The sequence below is a fragment of the Phyllostomus hastatus genome, unplaced genomic scaffold, assembly GCF_019186645.2.
Source record: "Phyllostomus hastatus isolate PE091 unplaced genomic scaffold, TTU_PhHast_1.1 phas_scaffold_21, whole genome shotgun sequence".
Lineage (NCBI taxonomy): Eukaryota > Metazoa > Chordata > Mammalia > Chiroptera > Phyllostomidae > Phyllostomus > Phyllostomus hastatus.
Genome location: NW_025334017.1, coordinates 19,295,133 through 19,313,674, shown reverse-complemented (window position 1 = coordinate 19,313,674; position 18,542 = coordinate 19,295,133). Strand labels below are relative to the sequence as shown.

At 43.7% G+C, this 18,542-nt stretch overlaps 1 protein-coding gene and 1 pseudogene across 1 annotated transcript in view; both read right to left on the bottom strand.

Moving 5' to 3' along the window:
- The window catches only part of PTDSS1 (phosphatidylserine synthase 1), a 65,279-nt gene extending 46,942 nt beyond the window's left edge, over nt 1–18,337 (bottom strand). Inside the window, exons 1-2 of the mRNA XM_045861081.1 lie at nt 18,010–18,337; nt 4,420–4,511 (exon numbers count right to left, since the gene is read on the bottom strand). Coding sequence (XP_045717037.1) covers nt 4,420–4,511; nt 18,010–18,188 — 271 coding nt within the window. The 5' untranslated portion in view covers nt 18,189–18,337. The remainder of the gene's footprint in view (nt 1–4,419; nt 4,512–18,009) is intronic.
- Nucleotides 14,676–14,908, bottom strand: LOC123833216 (annotated as a pseudogene).
- Nucleotides 18,338–18,542: the final 205 nt, after the last annotated feature.

Below are 18,542 nucleotides of genomic sequence, written 5' to 3'. Positions count from 1 at the left end.
AAGCAACCCCTAACCTAAACATATTCAGTTACATTCTTTAATGTGGAAAACTTCCAGTTCTACTGTGTAAATAAATGGGCCTTTAGAAAACAAAGTGGACACTGTGTGTGCTATATACACATGGCTTCTGGAGAACCCCTCTTAACACCCCCTTCCCTAACATCCTAATCTTTCTGTGAAGAATCCTGAAATGCCACCGTCCCTTTCCATGTCTGTCTGAAACCCTGTCTGGGGAATGTCCTGCCTACAGACGAGTGTGTGTGAGCACGGGCACAGAGGTGGTGGGGGGGAGAAGGCAGGAAGAGAGCCGGAAAAGGAGAAAGTAGGGGCACTCCGATTACCTGCTGGCTTCTGCTGATCACGGAGGACACTGGCAACACAGGAGGGTATGGGCGCATCCACCACCCGCCTTCTGAAGGACCCAGAGCACCCTGTACAGGCCAGCGAAGCCCCTGAGACCACAGTCCCAGGAAAAGAAAAGCCAGAGACTGATGGAGAGGAAGGGAGGCAGAGGGAGATAAATCAATTCACAGTGAACCTAGCATGAGAAATGGCCAGAGTGATGCTGAGTAAAGGAAAACGTGTGAGCCGGGGCCTTCACACCAGCCGACATCACGTGGCCAGTGACCCCTCGTGGATGAATGACACCCACGGGTTCAGCTTCTCAGCTGCACACGGAGCTGGATAAACGAGGTGAGCCCTCTGGGACCTCCCCACTTTGTACGTATCCCACAGTCCCCACAGCCAGGATGAGCAGAGCATAAAATAAGCTTAACTTTTATCTTTCTAGAAGAAAACAAAAGCTCAGCTCCACATGAGAAACTGGGCAGGTTAAGAGGACTTTGAGGATTAGAGGACTTCACTAGTGAATAGAGAAAAAAACCATCAGAAACCATGCAAAGTGTTACCTCCGATAGATTTTACCCCCCTACCTTCCGGGCCATTTGGTACCTTAAGAAAAACATCTGATGAAGCCCCCAAACCCAGCTCCTACTAAAACTTCGTGGACAAATGGCTATAACATCATGGCTATTGAGAGGCTAATCTTTTAGGATCCTCAGACTTCGGAAGGCTTCACAGTTCTTCACACTTCTTCAAAGTGTGAAGAAGTAACCCTTAAGAACTAAGCAACAAATTAACACACAGCCAAAAGCAGAAGACTTGAAGAACAGACCTGATACTTTTGGATTGATCAATTTCCTGAGCATGGACTCTGCTCTGATTAAAAAAAAAATAGTAGTAGTAGTAAGCCTGGAGACAGACGAGATAAGAAATAAAAATAGAGGGCACAGACCAATGATGGTCCTGCCATCAGCTGATGACAAGGAAGTAAGCAGCACACCTTCTCAGGTTACAGAAGGTAGAATGGCTGAGGAGAAGAGTGGCAGTCACCACCACCACCTGAAATGTCACCTGCTCACCTTCCCTTGGCACTTTGGTGGCAACTGGCCTTGTGTTGGTGTCCCACCTCAGATGGGTTTACAATCTGATTGCATTAGGCTGTATTCTTACGCTAGCTTTGTATGAAAAGGCCAGGTTCCAGAGCTCAGGGGGGCCACCCGCAGCCTCTGGTGGCTCCAGTGTGCATGAAATGATTTCTACTGCAAGCGGCCACTTCGCTGGCACTACAACATGCCACCGCTGAACAAGAGGACAGGCCACATAACGTGCAAGCTCTCACAACCTAAAATTCTGAGATTTTGAGTGTTGGAGTTGGGAGGGAAAAGAAAGTTGGTGAATAACCAAAAAGCTGTTTGACATCAGGGACTTTTCCTAGAAAGTGAATTCTATAGCAAGGTCAATTCATTCCATAACCTACCCATATCATGGACCTCTTGTCTTATACCCCAATAATTATGAATTCTCAGAACCCTCAACCGTCATGGAAAGGCTGAACTACGTTTGCCACATCTGCACAAGATATGCAGGTGTTAATATTTGTATCCTGCCCAAAATTCCCATGTTGAAATCCTAATTCCCATGTGACGACTGTTGAACTTCTTAGACCCCACAGGACTGAACCAGAGTTACTTGACTGGGCACGTTGGCTATTCCTTAACACAAGGACCCCAAAGGAGACTCAGAGATCATCCCAGCTGGGCTGTCACTTCCATCGCAGGCTCAGAGTGCAGAGGCCATGCAGGGGTGGCGGGCAGCCTCCACCTCGATTTCAGTGGGCAAGCACTGAGCCAAAAGTCTTAGACCTTAGGACCTCCTGTTCTTGATTCAAGATCTCACAGAACCCACCTTCCTAGGTTTTGGACTTGCTTCAGGCCCATCACCCTTCTTCTTTCCTACACCTCCCTTGTGAAGCAGCAGTGTAGACCCTGTGCCTGTCCCACTCTTGTACTTTGGAAGCACATAACTTGTCTGGTTTCAGGCTCACAGAGGGAGAGAGATTTTGCTTCAGGACGAATCTTCTGTTAAGTCACCCAGTCTACAGTATTCTGTTAAAGCAGCCTGCACTGACTAGGATAGCAGTTTGTCACTGAAAAAAATTTTTTTTTAATCTGAAGGCTTGAGTGGTTAAACTCAGCTGCCCAATAATTTGGGTATCTACGACAATTCATTCCCTTAAGGATTCAGTCATGGGTTTACTAGTTGGACTATTACGCCACCAGCAAAGAAACCAGAGTGCTACGTAAGATAAGCAAAAATACTGAATGAAATCCCACCATCATGAAGAGCCTAAAGGCTCTGCCTTGTGTGCTATTGTGGTTTACAACAAATATACATTTGGAATGGGATCTTTGTCCCTGTTTATGACACAGAGCTCCTAAAGCCCTTGGAATTTCCTAAGTGATGAGAGTAATAAAGTATCTCTTGCTATGCTAATGAGGTGACTTTCGGAAAGCACCTGAGGGCAAAGGCTGGTTGCCAGTGGAGCCAACAGTGTGATTAGAGGGTCAGAACTTTCAGTTCCACTCCCAGACCTGGTCCAGGGGAGAGAGCTGGAGATTGACTTCCATCACTGATGGCCGAAGATTTAATCAGACATGCCTGTGACAGAGCCTCCATAAAACCCTAAAAGGATGGGGTTTGGAGAGCTTCTCGGTTGGTGAACTCGTGCACGCGCCAGTGAAGTGGTGCTCCTGAAGGAGGCATGGAGGCACCCTGCCCGCCCCACATCCTGTATGTTCATCTGTGTGCTGGTAAACAGCCTTTGTAATAAACTGACAGGTTCATTTAGTGGTAGACTGGTTTCCTGAGTCCTGTGAGCCTCTGTTAACAAGTTAACGGAACCCAAGTGGGTTATGGGAACCTCTAATTTATAGCTATTCAGTCAGAAGTACTGGTAACGGCCCAGACTTGCAACTGGCCTCTGAAGTGGGGTCTGGGCCCTTAACCCATGATCTACCCAGAGATATCTGAGTAGACGGTGTCAGAACTGTGTTGAATTGCAGAGCACCCAGCTGGTGTTGGAGCATTGCTTGCTGGTGGAAGACACTGCCACCAACTCATACACACTGCAACTGGTACTGGAATCCTATTACCATGGTACATTTCCAGGAAGAAATCAGTGACATTCATAATGAGCTTCTTATATTACATATTACATTGTACTGAATAAATAGGACAGGGAAGAAACACACCTTAGGTACTTAAAACCTGGATGGGGCTTATGGAGCATAACTCATAAAAAAGACAGACAATTTCAAAATATCATAACTGTAGAAGAAATAGGATACAGGAGGGAACACTAAGAAATGGTTACAGAGAATAATAATATTCTAGGAAGGAGGCATGAAGTGGAATAAGAAAAATTAAAGCAATTGTAAAGGACACTTCAGAGGAAAGGATGAATTGTAAGTATGGCAGAATACCAAACGAGTTCTCTAAACAAAGTTTTTGTCTCACTCTACAGTCACGATGGAGGCAAAATTCACAGTAATACCATCTTTTTTACCTGCTGATGAAAATTCATAGCCCAACTAGATAATCAGCAAAGTTTACTGTGATAAAAGATCACTTAGGACAATGAACTATGAAGTAATACTCATTATAGCACTGACCCTATCCTTAGCAAAAAGCAGCAACTGAATAATTGTGCATTTATGACTAGGCTGATAACAACAAAAATAGCAACAAGAACAGCAGCTGACATGCACTGAGAGCGTGCAATTTCCCAGTCACTATTCAGAGCACTGAACATGTCTTAACTGAGTTAACCCTTACAACAGTGCCTACCTGCTATCTCCGCTTTTCGGAGTACCGGAAGCACCTTCTATGTGGCCACAGAGCTAGGGAGCAGCAGAACGGGCAGTCTGCCTCCGCAGCCTGTGCCCCAACTGCCACACAAAACTCGGATTATTTTTGGATTCCACCTTTTACTTTCATCTTCTAGATGGCATGCATCTCAAAAATAACAAAAGGGCATGATTCACAGGAGAAAAGTGATAAAGCATCACTTACACTTACCATTGGGGAAGGCTAACACACTGATGATGAGGAAGAAGAAGATAACAGAGAGGATGCCCCTCCAGATGTTGTCTTCGGGGACAGAGTCATCCCTGAGGAGAGAAAAGGAACACTGAGTATTCATTTTCGGGTCCACACCTAGAAGGAGTCAGAGTTCCATATTATAAAAACCAGTGGGTGGGGGGGGGGATTGCTAACTTTATTTTGCTGAGGAAAGTCATTACATACATAACTCACTATCATTTCCTAAAATAATACAGTCTCACAGTAAAGTCCAGTTCTTACAAGAAAGGCAACTGGCAGCCTTACAGACCAACACACACTCTGCTCAGACAAATATTTGAGAATCACTGTGTTAAAAAAAAAAAATACCCAGGATGTCAAAAGGTAAGGTTTATTTTGAAGAAATACCTTTTGGTTTCAAGAATAACTAAAAATGACCTCATGATATGGTCTGTGGCAAAGAAATTTTTCAGGAATCAGAAAGAAAACATAAGAGTACAAGGAGGAAGGACATAACACAACAAAATCATATCAGCGATCCTCAAAAGTGGGCAATTGGCTAAGGGATGAGTGGAAAGGGGAGTAATGTGGAATAAAAAGAAGGCACCAGCAAAAAATGTTAAAAGAAAAATCAAGAGAAAACAGAAGATTTAAAATCAAACCAGAAGACAAAGAATTATAAAGAAAAGAGATGAGCTTCCTCCCTGTCATGCCGGGTCATTGCTTATTTATCACTGCATTCACCTCCTCCACAGTGCAACTGAAATGATTCCATTGGACAGTTTATATGTTGTCTTCTCTGCAGAAAGTAAACTCCTGAAGGCAGGAAATTATTCACTTGTACCCTTGGAGCCTGGCACATAGTAGGCCCTCAAGCAGATATTAGTGGACTAATTGTTGATAAGGAAGAGAAGTATACAGTCGTCCCTCTCGGGTTTAATCCAAGATACTGTGACGCCGCAATAAGTCGACCGTGATATAGCAAGGGATGACTGTACGTTTCACTGGTGAGTACCCATATAGAATTTTATATGTTGTTAAAATTACGTAGGTTTAAGAGCGTAGAAAGTGTTTAAGAGCATATGAAGTATTTATAAGAGTGTGGAAAAGGTTAATAAGAGTGGGAAAGGTTTATAGGAGTGTGGAGAGGGTTTATAAAGCCTTAAAATATATATAAATAATAAAAGAAATATAACACCACTACTTCGTGGATTTTCACCTATCGCGGGGGTCTCTGAAACATAACTCCCACAATAGGTGAGGGATGACTGTATTGTGTAAAACCAAGTAAAAATCCCCAAATGAAAATTTTCTTAAAATTGATGATAGAGGAGAAAAATTAGGTTTTGACAGCTTACATTTTTTAAAGGGTCTAGTTACATATTTGGGTCTCAAGAGAAGCAAACAAAAGGAAAAGAAAAATAGAAGACAGTAAGATTTTCTGAATTATTGACAATTACTAAGAAGCTTGGAAAAGGGAAGTTAAGTGTTCACTTTAAAAATATGAGGATGAGCCCTTGCTGGTGTGGCTCAGTGGATTGAGTGCCAGACTGTGAACCAAAGGGTCACTGGTTTGATTCCCAATTAGGGCACATGTCTGGGTTGTGGGCCAGGTCTCCAGTTGGGGGGATGTAAGAGGCAAGCAAGATCAATGTTTCTCTCACACATTGATGTTTCTTCCCCCTCTTTCTCCCTTTCTTCCCCTTCTCTCTAAAATTAAGTAAGTAAATAAATCTTTAAAAAAATAGAAAAATAAAAATATGAAGATGAGTAGACAGAAAAAGAGATGAAAAAGAGGAAAAGAAGATATTTTAGAGATATTGAAACATAGCAATAAATTTTAAAATAATTACAAAAAGCTTAGCTTATACGGAAAAGGACTGCAGTAAAAAAACTTTGAAAAGACAAATAACAATATTAAATTAAGACTAAACATGAATAAAGGAAAAAAATGTCAAGAACATCTTTGAAGAAAACCAAGTTAGCATAAAGAAAATTTAGAACATCAGAATACGTAAAGAGGTGTAGAACAAAACAATATTGAAATACATAATTAGAAACCAGGCCCTAGGATGTTATTTTAAAAACAAAAGTTAATTAGATCTGGCTAGTGTTGCTCAGTGGGTTGAGCACAGGCCTGAAAACCAAAGGGTCGCAGGTTCAATTCCCAGTCAGGGCACATGCCTGGGTTGCAGGCCAGGTCCCCAGTAGGGGGCACTCAGGAGGCAACCACACATTGATGTTTCTCTCCCTCTTTCTCCTTCCCTTCCCCTGTCTCTAAAAGTAAATAAATAAAATCTTTAAAAAAAAACAGAAGTTAATTAGGTATCAACTTCTGTTTAGATTAAGTTTCTGCACTCTATTAAATAATTTCCAGACTGACAGGACTGAACCTAAGGCACTAAAATAAGAAATCACATCATAAGTGTTTCTAAGATCTTCATATGGCCAAACAGCACTAACACCGATGCTGGACAAATAAAATAAAGCTTGACTGTTGGCGTCATGTAGATCTGATTACAGAACCCAACTACAGAATTGGAGAGACTTCCTCCTGCAGCAAAATGCAATCCTATATTAACGGCCACTGTAATGATTTAACACCTGCCCAGATGTTATGCACATCCCTAAGAATGCCAGACTGATAAGAATGCCAGCCAGATAATTACCAGGGTACTTGTAAGGCCCTCTGGCTTAAGCAGGGAAGCCAATTTCAAGGAACAGCAGCTTTTACTGAAGAATGGCTACACACAGGACGGGGAGGGGACACAACGTCCTCACTCAGACCAGCATCCCACTGCTGACACTGGTAATGGTGAAGACAGTAAGAATAGCTGTTCTTCATCAAGTATCTACTGCATGCCAGGCACTGAATGGCAGTCTATAAACATTATCTCTAATTGTCACAACCCATTTGCAGAACGAGGTATTAGTAGAAATTTCCCAGAGTGAATCATGAGAAGCAACTTGGCTGCAAAGGCCACAAGACCACATCAGTAACTCTAGAAAACCCAATCAATTTACAAACGTGGTAACAAAGGCTCAGAAAGGTTACATAACTTGCCCAAGGTTGAGTAGGTAAGAAACTGAAGAGTCAGCACTCTAAACCAGGTCTGTTAGACTCTGATGAGGATGATCTTCATGACAAGCTGTCTCCTGAAAAGAGTACATCATCCTGAACCAGAGTGACTCATGTTAGATGCACTGGGATAGTATCAGAGAGTTTGATGGGGCCCACAATTTGTCAGTCACAAAACAAAAGCAAGGCTGAAATCAGTACTGTTGCCTGTGAAAAGAAAGTTGACTCCATAACTTGTACTTTATTCATTCAAAGAATGAAAGTAAAAAAACAAAAAAAAATTCTAGAAGAAATGATAGTAAAATTTTTAAAAGCCAAAATACAACACTCTCAGAGTAGGAAAGACCTTTCCAAATATGACATAGTCCTGACTGGCATGGCTCAGTGGGCGGAGCATTGTCCCACAAACCGAAAGGCTGCCGGTTCGATTCTCGGTCAGGGCACATGCCTGGGTTGTGGGCCAGGTTCCCAGGTGGGGGTCTGTGAGACCAATCAGTGTTTCTTTCTCCCTCTCTCTCCCTCCCTTCTCCTCTGTCTAAAAATAAATAAATAAAATCTTTTTAAAAAATATTCCATGAAACTCAGAAGTTGTAAAGAAAAAATAGATAAACTTGCATGGCAAAGAAATCAGTAAAGAAAAATGATAAACTAGGGGAAAAAACATTTGCAACTCAGATCAAGGCAAAGTATTAATTTTCCTAATATAGAAAGAACCCTCCTCCCCCCAGTCAATTACCAGAAAGAACAACAACTAGATAAAGAAAAACAAATGGAAAAATGGGCAAAGGACATGAAGAAGACAGCTGGGTGTGGGAAATCTAATGTCTCTCAGGCAAGTGGAACGATGCCCAACCTCGCTTGTGGTAAGAGATGGGCAAACAAACACTGAGAGAACATATCCCACCCACATTACAGACCAAGGTAAGAATTTAACGACTTAGCCAGTAAGGATATGAAGAAACACCAACAGGCACCCTCACACGTTGCGGGTGGTAGTATGAATTAAAACTACCTCCAAGGAGGGCAATTTGGCAACGTGTTAAATTTACATACGCATATACCCTGTGACTCAACAATTCCATGTATGAGAATTTACCCCATAGATACACTATCATTTGTGCAAAAATGACGTATGTACAAGGTTGCTCAGTGGGGCACTATGTGTATTAGCACAAGGTTAGAAACAGGCTAAATGTCCACCAAAAGGGGACTGATTGTGGTCCCATCTCGTAATGGAATACTAGGAGCCATAAGAAGAATGAAGACACTTTTATGAATTAACTGATGCAGAATAATTTAAGAGATATCATGAATAAAGCAAGTATGGAACAGTGGGGATAGTAAGCATTATTTGCATAAAAAAAGGGGTGTGCGTGTGTATGTATACAACTTGTAACTTGTGTTTATAGCTGCAAAGAATGTCTCTGGAAATCTCCCAAAGAAACAGCGACAATGGTTTGCTCTAAAGAGGAGAAAAGAGTGGGAAAGGGGCTTTCCACCACCTTCCCGTTGGTATGTCTTGGATGTCAAGCAATGTGGACACATTATTCTTTTCAAAAAAGTCAATTAATTAAAATTTTAATTAAGTAAATGGCCAGAGTAAATTAGTAAATCAGTCTCTACCTAAAATTACCTAGTAGTCAAAATACCTGAAAACAAAATCAACATTAAATTTATAAGAACTTGGGATCAGTAATAAATACAGATATACAACCAATGGAATGGTAATTTTGTAAATTTTGAGTAATTTTATTAGAAAGAGAGGATCCAATGGATGGCCCAGTTTTGGAGAAGAAAAGAAAGTCAATTAAACAACCTGAATAAAATAGCAGTGGTTCTGAAAAGTTGGCAGTTTTATATTTGTCTAGTTAGGGGAAAAAATGTATCAAAGATGGACAGCAAGGTCATTCGATCAACTGAAAGTATTCAATCAATTGCAAGTATATAGAACAGGCAGAGCAAACTTCTGTGATCAAAGACTGGTGGGGGGTGAGTGAGGTTAAGAGGAAATCGAGTCCTATCACACACAGCCTATTTCACACCCTGAGCTTCTCGAGTGGAGACAGGATGCCCACCGTCCCTTACAAGAGGTGGGTGGCCAGAAGGAACTGAATGCATGACTCGTGAGGCTGCCCAGTCCTCCCCACCCCCACCTCCCGACAGCCTGACCACGCAGGGGCTATTCTCCATGGCCTGGTGGGAGTTCATCCTCTGTAAACTCTCAATAAGCCAGAGACACAACCGTACACTGAGATATACAGAAGTTTCCCAGAGTTAATCATGAAGAGCAGCTTGGCTACAAAGGCCACAAGACCACATCGGTGACTCCAGAGAACCCAATTAGGGGATAAGAACTAGTTAGTTCTGAACATCCACCATATCTGTGCCATACTCAGGATGCCAGCTGCTTTGCATGTTAGCTCTCTTTAATCTTCATATCACCCTAAGAGGGGGGAATAATCACAATCTGCATTTTCCTGATGGGGCCTGGCTCTGAAGTTCAAGTTTTTTTATCCTTGAGGGGGCTTGGGGCCAGAATGCCTGGGCCAGAATTCTGGCTTCAACACTCATCAGCCTGTGTGGGCTTGGGGAGATTACCCAACCTCTCTGTGCCCTGGCTTCCACCTCGCCCACCACCCCTCCCCAGCCCCGTACATCAAGGACAATAAGAGTTCCACCTCACAGGGTGGTGAGGATAAAATAGCAACACACGTACAGTATTTACATCAGAGCCTGACACAGAGCAAGTGTCAGTTATTATTAGTTCACAATGTTTGAATGTCCTTCATTTATGTCCACTCACCACCCCCCATGTGGCTAATACCTATCACTGGGGAAGGCATTATTCTGGAGGGGGGCGGGGTGGCAGGGGAGGGGTTTGCTGAGAAGACAAAAATGAACAGACATGGCCCTTGTTCTTGAAAGAATCACAATCAAAAGGGACAATTTACTTTACATAAAAGTAAATTATCTTAGCTTACTTTAGCCAGAGAGAAAAGTTTTGTTGTGTGTGTGTTTTTTTTTATTTGCTGGAACTACCTCTAATGAACCTGATACCCCACCTCCCAAAAGACTACACAATTGTTCACATGGGTGGTCCTGCTCCTGGGGCTGTTACTGCTCCTAAAGGCGTTCTGAGGGGACGATCAGGTTCCCACTTCCCAGGGAAGATCGGAACTTTCTATCAGGGCTGCCTGATGCCCTCCTCAACTGCTCCTGGCCTCAGGAGTCCCACTCCACTAAGTCATTTTGTTTAACAGCAACAAAAGGCAAAAGGACTCAGGCTTTCTGTGGTGATGCTGTGAAAACTCCCTGACTTCTCAATTCCTAGGTCTCCTGCAGCTCCTAAGAACAACTGTCTCAGTCTCTGTCAGTCTCTGGTACTCTGAACTTTGCAAAGAATTTTCCCAATAGGCATTTTATTCAACTGTTCAGGGGTTGGAGTGGGGATTACCTTTCCTTAAAGAATAAGGAAAAGAAAGCTCTTGCTTTATCTTGCCCACAGTTACACACAGAGACAGACTGAAAGTAGGAGCCAGGGATTCTGGAATGCTGGCTCTAGGTCAAGACCGCTACATTCACCAATATGATGCAAACAGACACTTCCTTTTTTTCTCTCTGCTAAATTTAGGAGGTGCTCCAGAAGCATGCTGGGCAGCCCTGAACACAAACAGTGAAAATACAAATGGACAGATGACAATAAAATTGTAATTTAAACTCCAGACGACACAGGTTCCTATCTTATACCTCCAGAGTACCTCCAGTACCCAGCACAATGCTGGGCACACAGCAGGCATTCTCAATACATTGGGGTGCCAGAAAGGGCAGGGCACTATGGCTGAGTGGGCCCAGTAACTCAAGTAACACGAGGATGAATCACAGCCTGAGTCCACAGGGTCCAGTGACAGTGACTGTCCTGTCCCAGTGTTCAGTGACCAAGCAAATATTCAAACACCTCAACTTCTGTCCAATCACTCTTTCAACCAGTACAGGAAACTACCCAGGCAAGACAGACTGTCCTAGAAGCAGGAAATGTATAAACAAAGTTTAAAAAAAAAGTTTGCACTCAGAGAGTTTTGGGCTCAGATTCTGTGTTAGTTTCATTTCTGACTACAGGCAGTGGGTGAGGAGATTTCAGGAAATCATGGCAAACCCCACTCACTTACATGCAATCTCTACACGAAACTGTGTCCCTGGTTTGGGCAGACAAGATAGCCCAACCGTCATCCTGACTCCTAAGGCTGCTAAGGTGATTATCACCCCTGCCCCAGAACTCCCCACATCTCCTTCCCTTCCCTTTAATATGAGTCCCTGAAACTGAGACGCATAGGTAGGGTCATGTTTATGAGGCTAGACACTGTTTCAGGATGCCGTCTTTCTGTGGAAAACAGTCCTGGGTTTCAATGTAGACAGATGTTAACTACCTTTGGTTTTATCTCTGAACAACATTCCCTTCATTTTATATAAAGTTATGATGCTTGCCAAGAATTATAGCTAACATGTTAACTAAAGGAGAAGAATAATATTTTGTTTAAGTTCTTATTGGCTGTATTTCTTGGATTTGAGTCATTCAGCATTTATTGGGTGTGTATCCTAGGAAGATTAAGGTGTTTGGTCTGTAGAAACTGATTGAAACAAATGTTACAATATGAGAGATATGATAATAAAAAGTATTTGGAAGCACAGAAATATTTCTTCCTCTGTGTTTCCTGGAACAATCAAAACAGGTGTCTGACAGGGGGACCACCCAGGTGGGCCGTGAAGGATGCCATGGGCTGGCGGGCAGGCGGGAAGCAGAGGGAGGTGCTCTCCAGTTGGAGAGGTGCCACCTGGCACTGGGTGTGAGGCTGGCGCACCACACCGTCTGGGCCTGCTGTGTGTGCCGTGCACAGGCGAGGCCAGGTTAACACTGGAAACAGACCTGCTCTGTAATGAAAGACCTTAGGGTCCAGCTAACACTTCCCAGTGATAGAGAGCCAGGGAAAGGCTATAAGCAGGGGGAAGATAGGATCACAATTTTGACCTTTAAAAGGTCACGGGGACGGCCCTGTGCAGAAGGGACTGGAGCGAGATGGAGTGAAGACCTGGGCACATATTGTCCCAAAGGGCTGGGGTTTGCTGAGCTAAGGCCGGATATGGGGAAGAGGAGAGCTCTGAAAGCTATAAGGGCCTAGTCAGACCCAGTGCAGGTAAACTAGATGAACTCTGTGATGGCCGGGACCTCAGCTGGATGGAACACGGACCATTGAACTGCTGAAATGACTTCAACAAGATGCTCAGGAAGCAGTTCTGGATGACTGGACAAGCCCTGGCTTCTGGATTCATTGAGACTGAAAGACTGCTAATTTCCCTCCAGAAATCTGGGGCCACAGGGATTACATCACAAGATAAATTATATTATACTTGGTAACAGAATTATACCTAAAATGCTAAACACCAGGCAGCACTTTCTAGGCATGTAAACTTTTGTGGGTAAGACATCATCTAAACCAAAGAAATGCTTGAAGTCACCCAGGTGCCTATCACTACAGAAGATGCCAAAGAAATATATGACATGTTTTCGCCTTCAATCAATTTATCATCTTAGTAGGGACATAAAACACCAGAAATAAGTAGAAGAAAGGACATAAAGTATGCTTATGTAATTTAAAAATACAATTCAAACAGGAAGTGGGGAGGAGCAATGTTAAGGTCACTGTTAACTGGACCTCTTTAGAGGGTGCCCCCAAACAGTGTGCTCTGTTCACCTCCAGGGCTGGTTTAACCGCAGTGCACAGCCCCCGTGGACCGTCACTTAACAGAGCTGGTTTTGGGGAACAAGGACAGGCAGGCCTTCCGCTATGGGGACAGAAAGAACACGATGTACGTGAAGGAAACAGGACCGAGAAGACTGAATCAGCAGTATCGGGAGACGTTTTCTAATGGGATCCGCACGGTCTGAAAGGAGAAGAGCAGAAAAGGCTGGCAGGTATCCACAAGGGAAATGACACAGAAGGTAGAACTCTTATCTTGATGATATGACACAAAGATGGAGCTCCAAAGCCACTAAGGGAAATGAAGTAAAAGTCATTACTAACAGCCAAACAAAAATAAATAAATCCAAGGTCTGTCCATTTCCCTGCCTTTGCCCATCTCCTTAATTCCATGTCAAGGAGAAACCTAGCCTGGACAGGCTGAGATCACCGGGGTACAGCAAGCTGCAGGAAGGCAATCTCTCCTACAATGTCTGTTGGACAAGTGCTACTAGAGAGGCTGGTTCCGCTGTTTCATTGCCAAGTGCCTCTGAAAGTGAGATGGGCTGCTATGAATGTGATTTAGTAGATTTTGGTGTTTTCAAATAGAAAGCTTGAGTGTTTGAAACTAAAGCCATTCAGCATTGACAAGTTTACCAGCCTCTGTAAGCAGAGTAAATATGAGGCACTTCGGTAATTATTACACTCTGAGCTTAAGACAAAGGTTCTCCTTGCCCCACTTTGGCTGAACAAACTTATAAAACATATGCCAAAGCATCTCATTTATACAAATCCTTATTTTAAAAGGTAGCAAGGTGAGCCTCTTTGAATCTTGGGGAGAATGATTCGATAGCATCTGGCTTTATTTTTAAGGACAGTGACAGGGACAGGACATTTACATGCTATGATTCAACAGTGAGTTGGCCTAGTTGCTATTTAACAAAAGAACTACTTGACAAATTCAAACTTGTCTCAGACTTCTGTGCGAGGCACCTAATCTGTCACTATCCTGAATTATTGCTGTGCCTCTGGAGCATGTGACATGACCCAGGCACTATTGCTCACACACTGGGAACATGACACCCCAAAAGTATTCTATCTGCTATTTGCTTAGACTACTCGTCTTTGAAAAATAAGCTTTGAGACATGTTTTTAAAGTTTTACTGAAAGAACTGCACTGAACAGTCGCCCAACTAAAATTCTGTTACAAAGTAAGTATCAGGTACCAGAGAGAATCATTACAAAAGAGCACAGAGCAAGAAACCATTACTTTAAGAAGTCATTACTTTTGATCTCTTTTATTTTGAGCAATACAAAAATGTATTTAACAAAAGTGCAACGTGAAAATGTGCACGACTCGATTTCTGTAGTGCAGTAAAACAGGTGCTGTGGGCCGGGCACATGTGGAAGCACTTGGCTGCCCTGGTGGACACAGCCATTCTCTATCCTCGTCTCATGGTCTCTAACAAGATGATACCATTTTCTCATGTTACTGGCATTCTAATGCTGTGCTGTTGCCCACGGGTTGCCATCTTTCCACTTTCCTCTATCACAAGGTTCATAAAGGGATCAAATCCCTGCAATGTTACTTGGACACGTCTGCCACCATTTAATTTCAACAATAACTTCTTGTCTATAAATTATTTTTCAACTTGGGAGGGTGCACTTTGCTCATGATGTCTACTCAGCGAGCTCAAAGATTCAAAGATACCTCTTAACAAGTGCTTGTAATTTATAAGAAGGAAGATAGAGCTATCTCTGTAAAATGTCACTTAAAGAATGACAAATCATTACAAAACATGAGTAAGAAAAAGTGATTACTAATTGTATTAATGGTGCTTATGACTTTATATAAGGTGAAATTTATTATTAATTAGCACTTCAGTGTGTGATTTCTGTCTCTTTATGAGATTAGTGGAAGACATAATATTATTACTTCTGAAAAAGGCCATAGTTTGAAATCCAGGTTATGCCTTTTCTCTTACTTTTGACAAGCTGTTAAAATTCATATTTATTTCTTATAGTTTCACTGCTGCTACTTAATGCACATTTTGACAGAATATGCTGTAGAAGAATATGACTTCCTATATTAGAAAAGAGAGAGATCTATTCTGAAGGAGTCTAAAATAGCATTAAAGAAAAAGGGTTGAAGCAAAGTGCTCATTCTTGTTTCTCATTATTTAAAATAAAATATGATTACCTTCCTAATGTCCAAAGAAACTCCTGCACTAATCCCATCATTGCCAACCCACACCTGAGATGACGTTACACTGAAGTTAATGTGAAACAGGCCTGCCTGTTATCCAAGCAAAGCAATGTCCACTTTCCCAATGCCTTTCTCCTTTTTCTCAGTTATAGGCCATATGACATCTTCGATCAAGGACAAATACAAGTTAGAAGGTGTTCCCATACAATGAAGTGATGTACTGATAACAGCTAATGTTTACTGAGCACTTACTATTTGCACTGAGCTAAACACAAATTACCGGTAAGTAAATAAAGTGAACCTCATGACAGAGAACCCTGTGAGGAAATAGCAGATATTTTCATTTTACATACAGATAAGGAAACTGAAGCTTAGCAAAATTAAGTGACCATGAAACTTAATGAAGTTGTAAAATCAGAGGACATGATGGAGTATTTAAGGGTAACCATAATTAGGGACAAGACTGATTTCTCTCCGAAGCTAGAAATGTGTTCTTGGTTGGACACTGTGCAAAGGTCTGGCCTTACCCTACAGCACAGCATCAACAGAAGACTACAGTAATAGCAGCTATATTCTCCAACATTAAGAGTAAGTAACTGTTATATATGCTTGTAGGGGTGTCCAATCTTTTTGCATATCTGAGCCACAGGGGAAGAAGAGTTGTCTTGGGTAACACATTAAATACATTGCAACACTTAATCACACACAAAAAATCTCAAAATGTTTCAAGTAAATTTACAATTTTGTGTTGGGCCACATTCAATAGCCATCTTGGACTGCACGTGGCCAATAGGGCCTCGGGTTGGACACACCTACTTATAGCTTTAGGTAGATTCATGCCAATAGATAAACACAAAATAAAAACCAACAGTCAAATGAATTATGGAGGTAAGGAACACGTATAATGCAGGAGGACACTATCAGTTCTATGAAAATCTGAAAAACTGCAATGATTCCCAAGGGAGGTGCCATTGGCACTTGTGTGCATGTGCACACGCACAGCTGTATGGACAGGACAGCATCTGGACATACAACATATGGACATACAACATCTTTGTTGTATAATGCTGTCCCACGTGTTATAATACACTTAGCATTCTTAATGCTCACCCACTAAATATCAGAACTTCCCCCAAAGCCTGTATACTCTTGCATGTTTTCTGCTGACCTGGACTTAGAATCATTGACTGTTGGGTAAAAATGTTGGGAGAGAAGGAACTGATATTAACCACACATCATGCATCAAATATTCTGCTAGGTTCAGTCACACATATTCATTCACTCTTCATAACCCTATATGAGTTAAGTATACATTTCCTCCCCATTTTACAGGTGTGGATCCTGGGGCGTAGAGAAAGGTTTAGTAACTTAATGGAGAACCAACTCTCTGGCTCCAAAACCACACCTCTCTGGGTTGGTCTTTTAAGCCATAATGGTGCGGTAGGCATGCCTTTCCTTTCTTTAAGGAGGTTCATTCAGAAAACATAAATCCTTTGAAAGTGGGACCCATGGGTTGTGTCATTATGAACCAGGGATGAATTAGTTCCTTGGGTTGGGAGGCCACGTGTTCAGTGACAAAGAGTTGTAAGATGGGGGTGTCAAGAGTTGGGCAGTCTAGCTCCTATGCATAGATGTATATGCATAGGAGCTTTGAGAGTGTGTGTGTTTTCAGGGGAATAAGCGAGTTGTGCTATACTGGGTGAGGTTTATGACTTTAACACTTCCTTAGCATTTACTATGCACCAGGCATTGTCACAATTGCTTGACAATATCTCACTTCAGCAAGTATGTTACGTGATTAAGGGTGCATTGTGTCCATGTAGCAATGTACACAAGAGGTGATGGGTACTGGCTGTGCTAGAAAGAGAAAGGTCCACTCTGATGTGTGTGTCCACAGTTCGTGTTGTAGAGAAGATCGTGTTTGAGGGTGGGGGAAGGGTTATGCTGGCTGATTTATGTGCAGTGCATGTGGGAGATGTAGTGTACCTCATAAGTGCATTTTTTACATGGGGAGTCGCGCTGAATACTGGAGGAGTTCCACGGCAAGGGGTCTGGGTTGTGGTCTGGGCCTGGTGCGTGGTCACGCTGTGGACTGTAGTGTTCTCAGTCCGTACTGGTATTGGTATGCTCTGAAAGTGGTGCATACGAGATGATTCATGCGATGCGCTGGGTAGGAACACGGAGTGGAGAGGAGGGGGCCGGTGTCGTGATGTGAATGGGGAGAGATGCGGAGTGCGGCAGGAGAGGGGGCATTCGAGCTAGATGCCCCGCGAGTGTTCCGAGGTAGCCCGAGGCGCCGTATGGGGAGAGGTAGTATAGCCTGGGGGTGGGGGCTAGAGGGTAGGAGCGAACGCAGGTGCAGAGGGACTGCAAGGGATGGGTGTTCTGCTGGACACTGGGCGAGTGAGGAGCTACGTGGGCGGCGGGTCTGCGAGTGCCAGTGTGTGCGAGGAGAGCCAGCCCGCTTCCTCACGCGAAGCCAGCCCGGGCCATGCTCCCCTACACCGCCTCCCGTCCACCCCTTCCCTTGGCCCAGGGGCGCGCCCTCCGTGCGGCGGGGCCCGCCTCACCTGGTGAAGGCGAAGTACATGAGGCTGACGATGGTGAAGCTGAGCAGAGTGATGGTGTGTGGCCGGTAGAAGAAGTCGATGGTGATGTCTTCCACTTGCTGCTCGTTGATCATCCGGAAATGCATCTTGTAGTTCACATCATCTTTGCTTAGGGTCCTGCTCCCCACGCAGGACGCCATGGCCCGCCTCCCCGTCGTGCGGCGGCGGTGGCCCCGGCCCGTGAAGGCTGGGACCCCGGAGGTGACGAGCCGCAGCGAGCGGGAGGCCTGACGGCGGGACCGAGTTTGTCGCGGAGCGAAAGCTGAGAGCCGAAAGAAGACAGGCGCGAGAGGGCGGGGTCGCGTCACCGCCAACGCGGCCTCGGGTGGGGGGCGCTGCGGTACTGCCCCAGCTGTCGTTCGAGAGGGGCGTCGCTGTGCCCTCCTGGTGTCTTCAGATTCGATATGAGGGAGGTTTAAGGGAAGAGGCGAGAGGGAGAAGGAAAACTGCGGGCACTGTTCCTCTCTCCTCCCCGCATGTCGACAGCTCTCCCC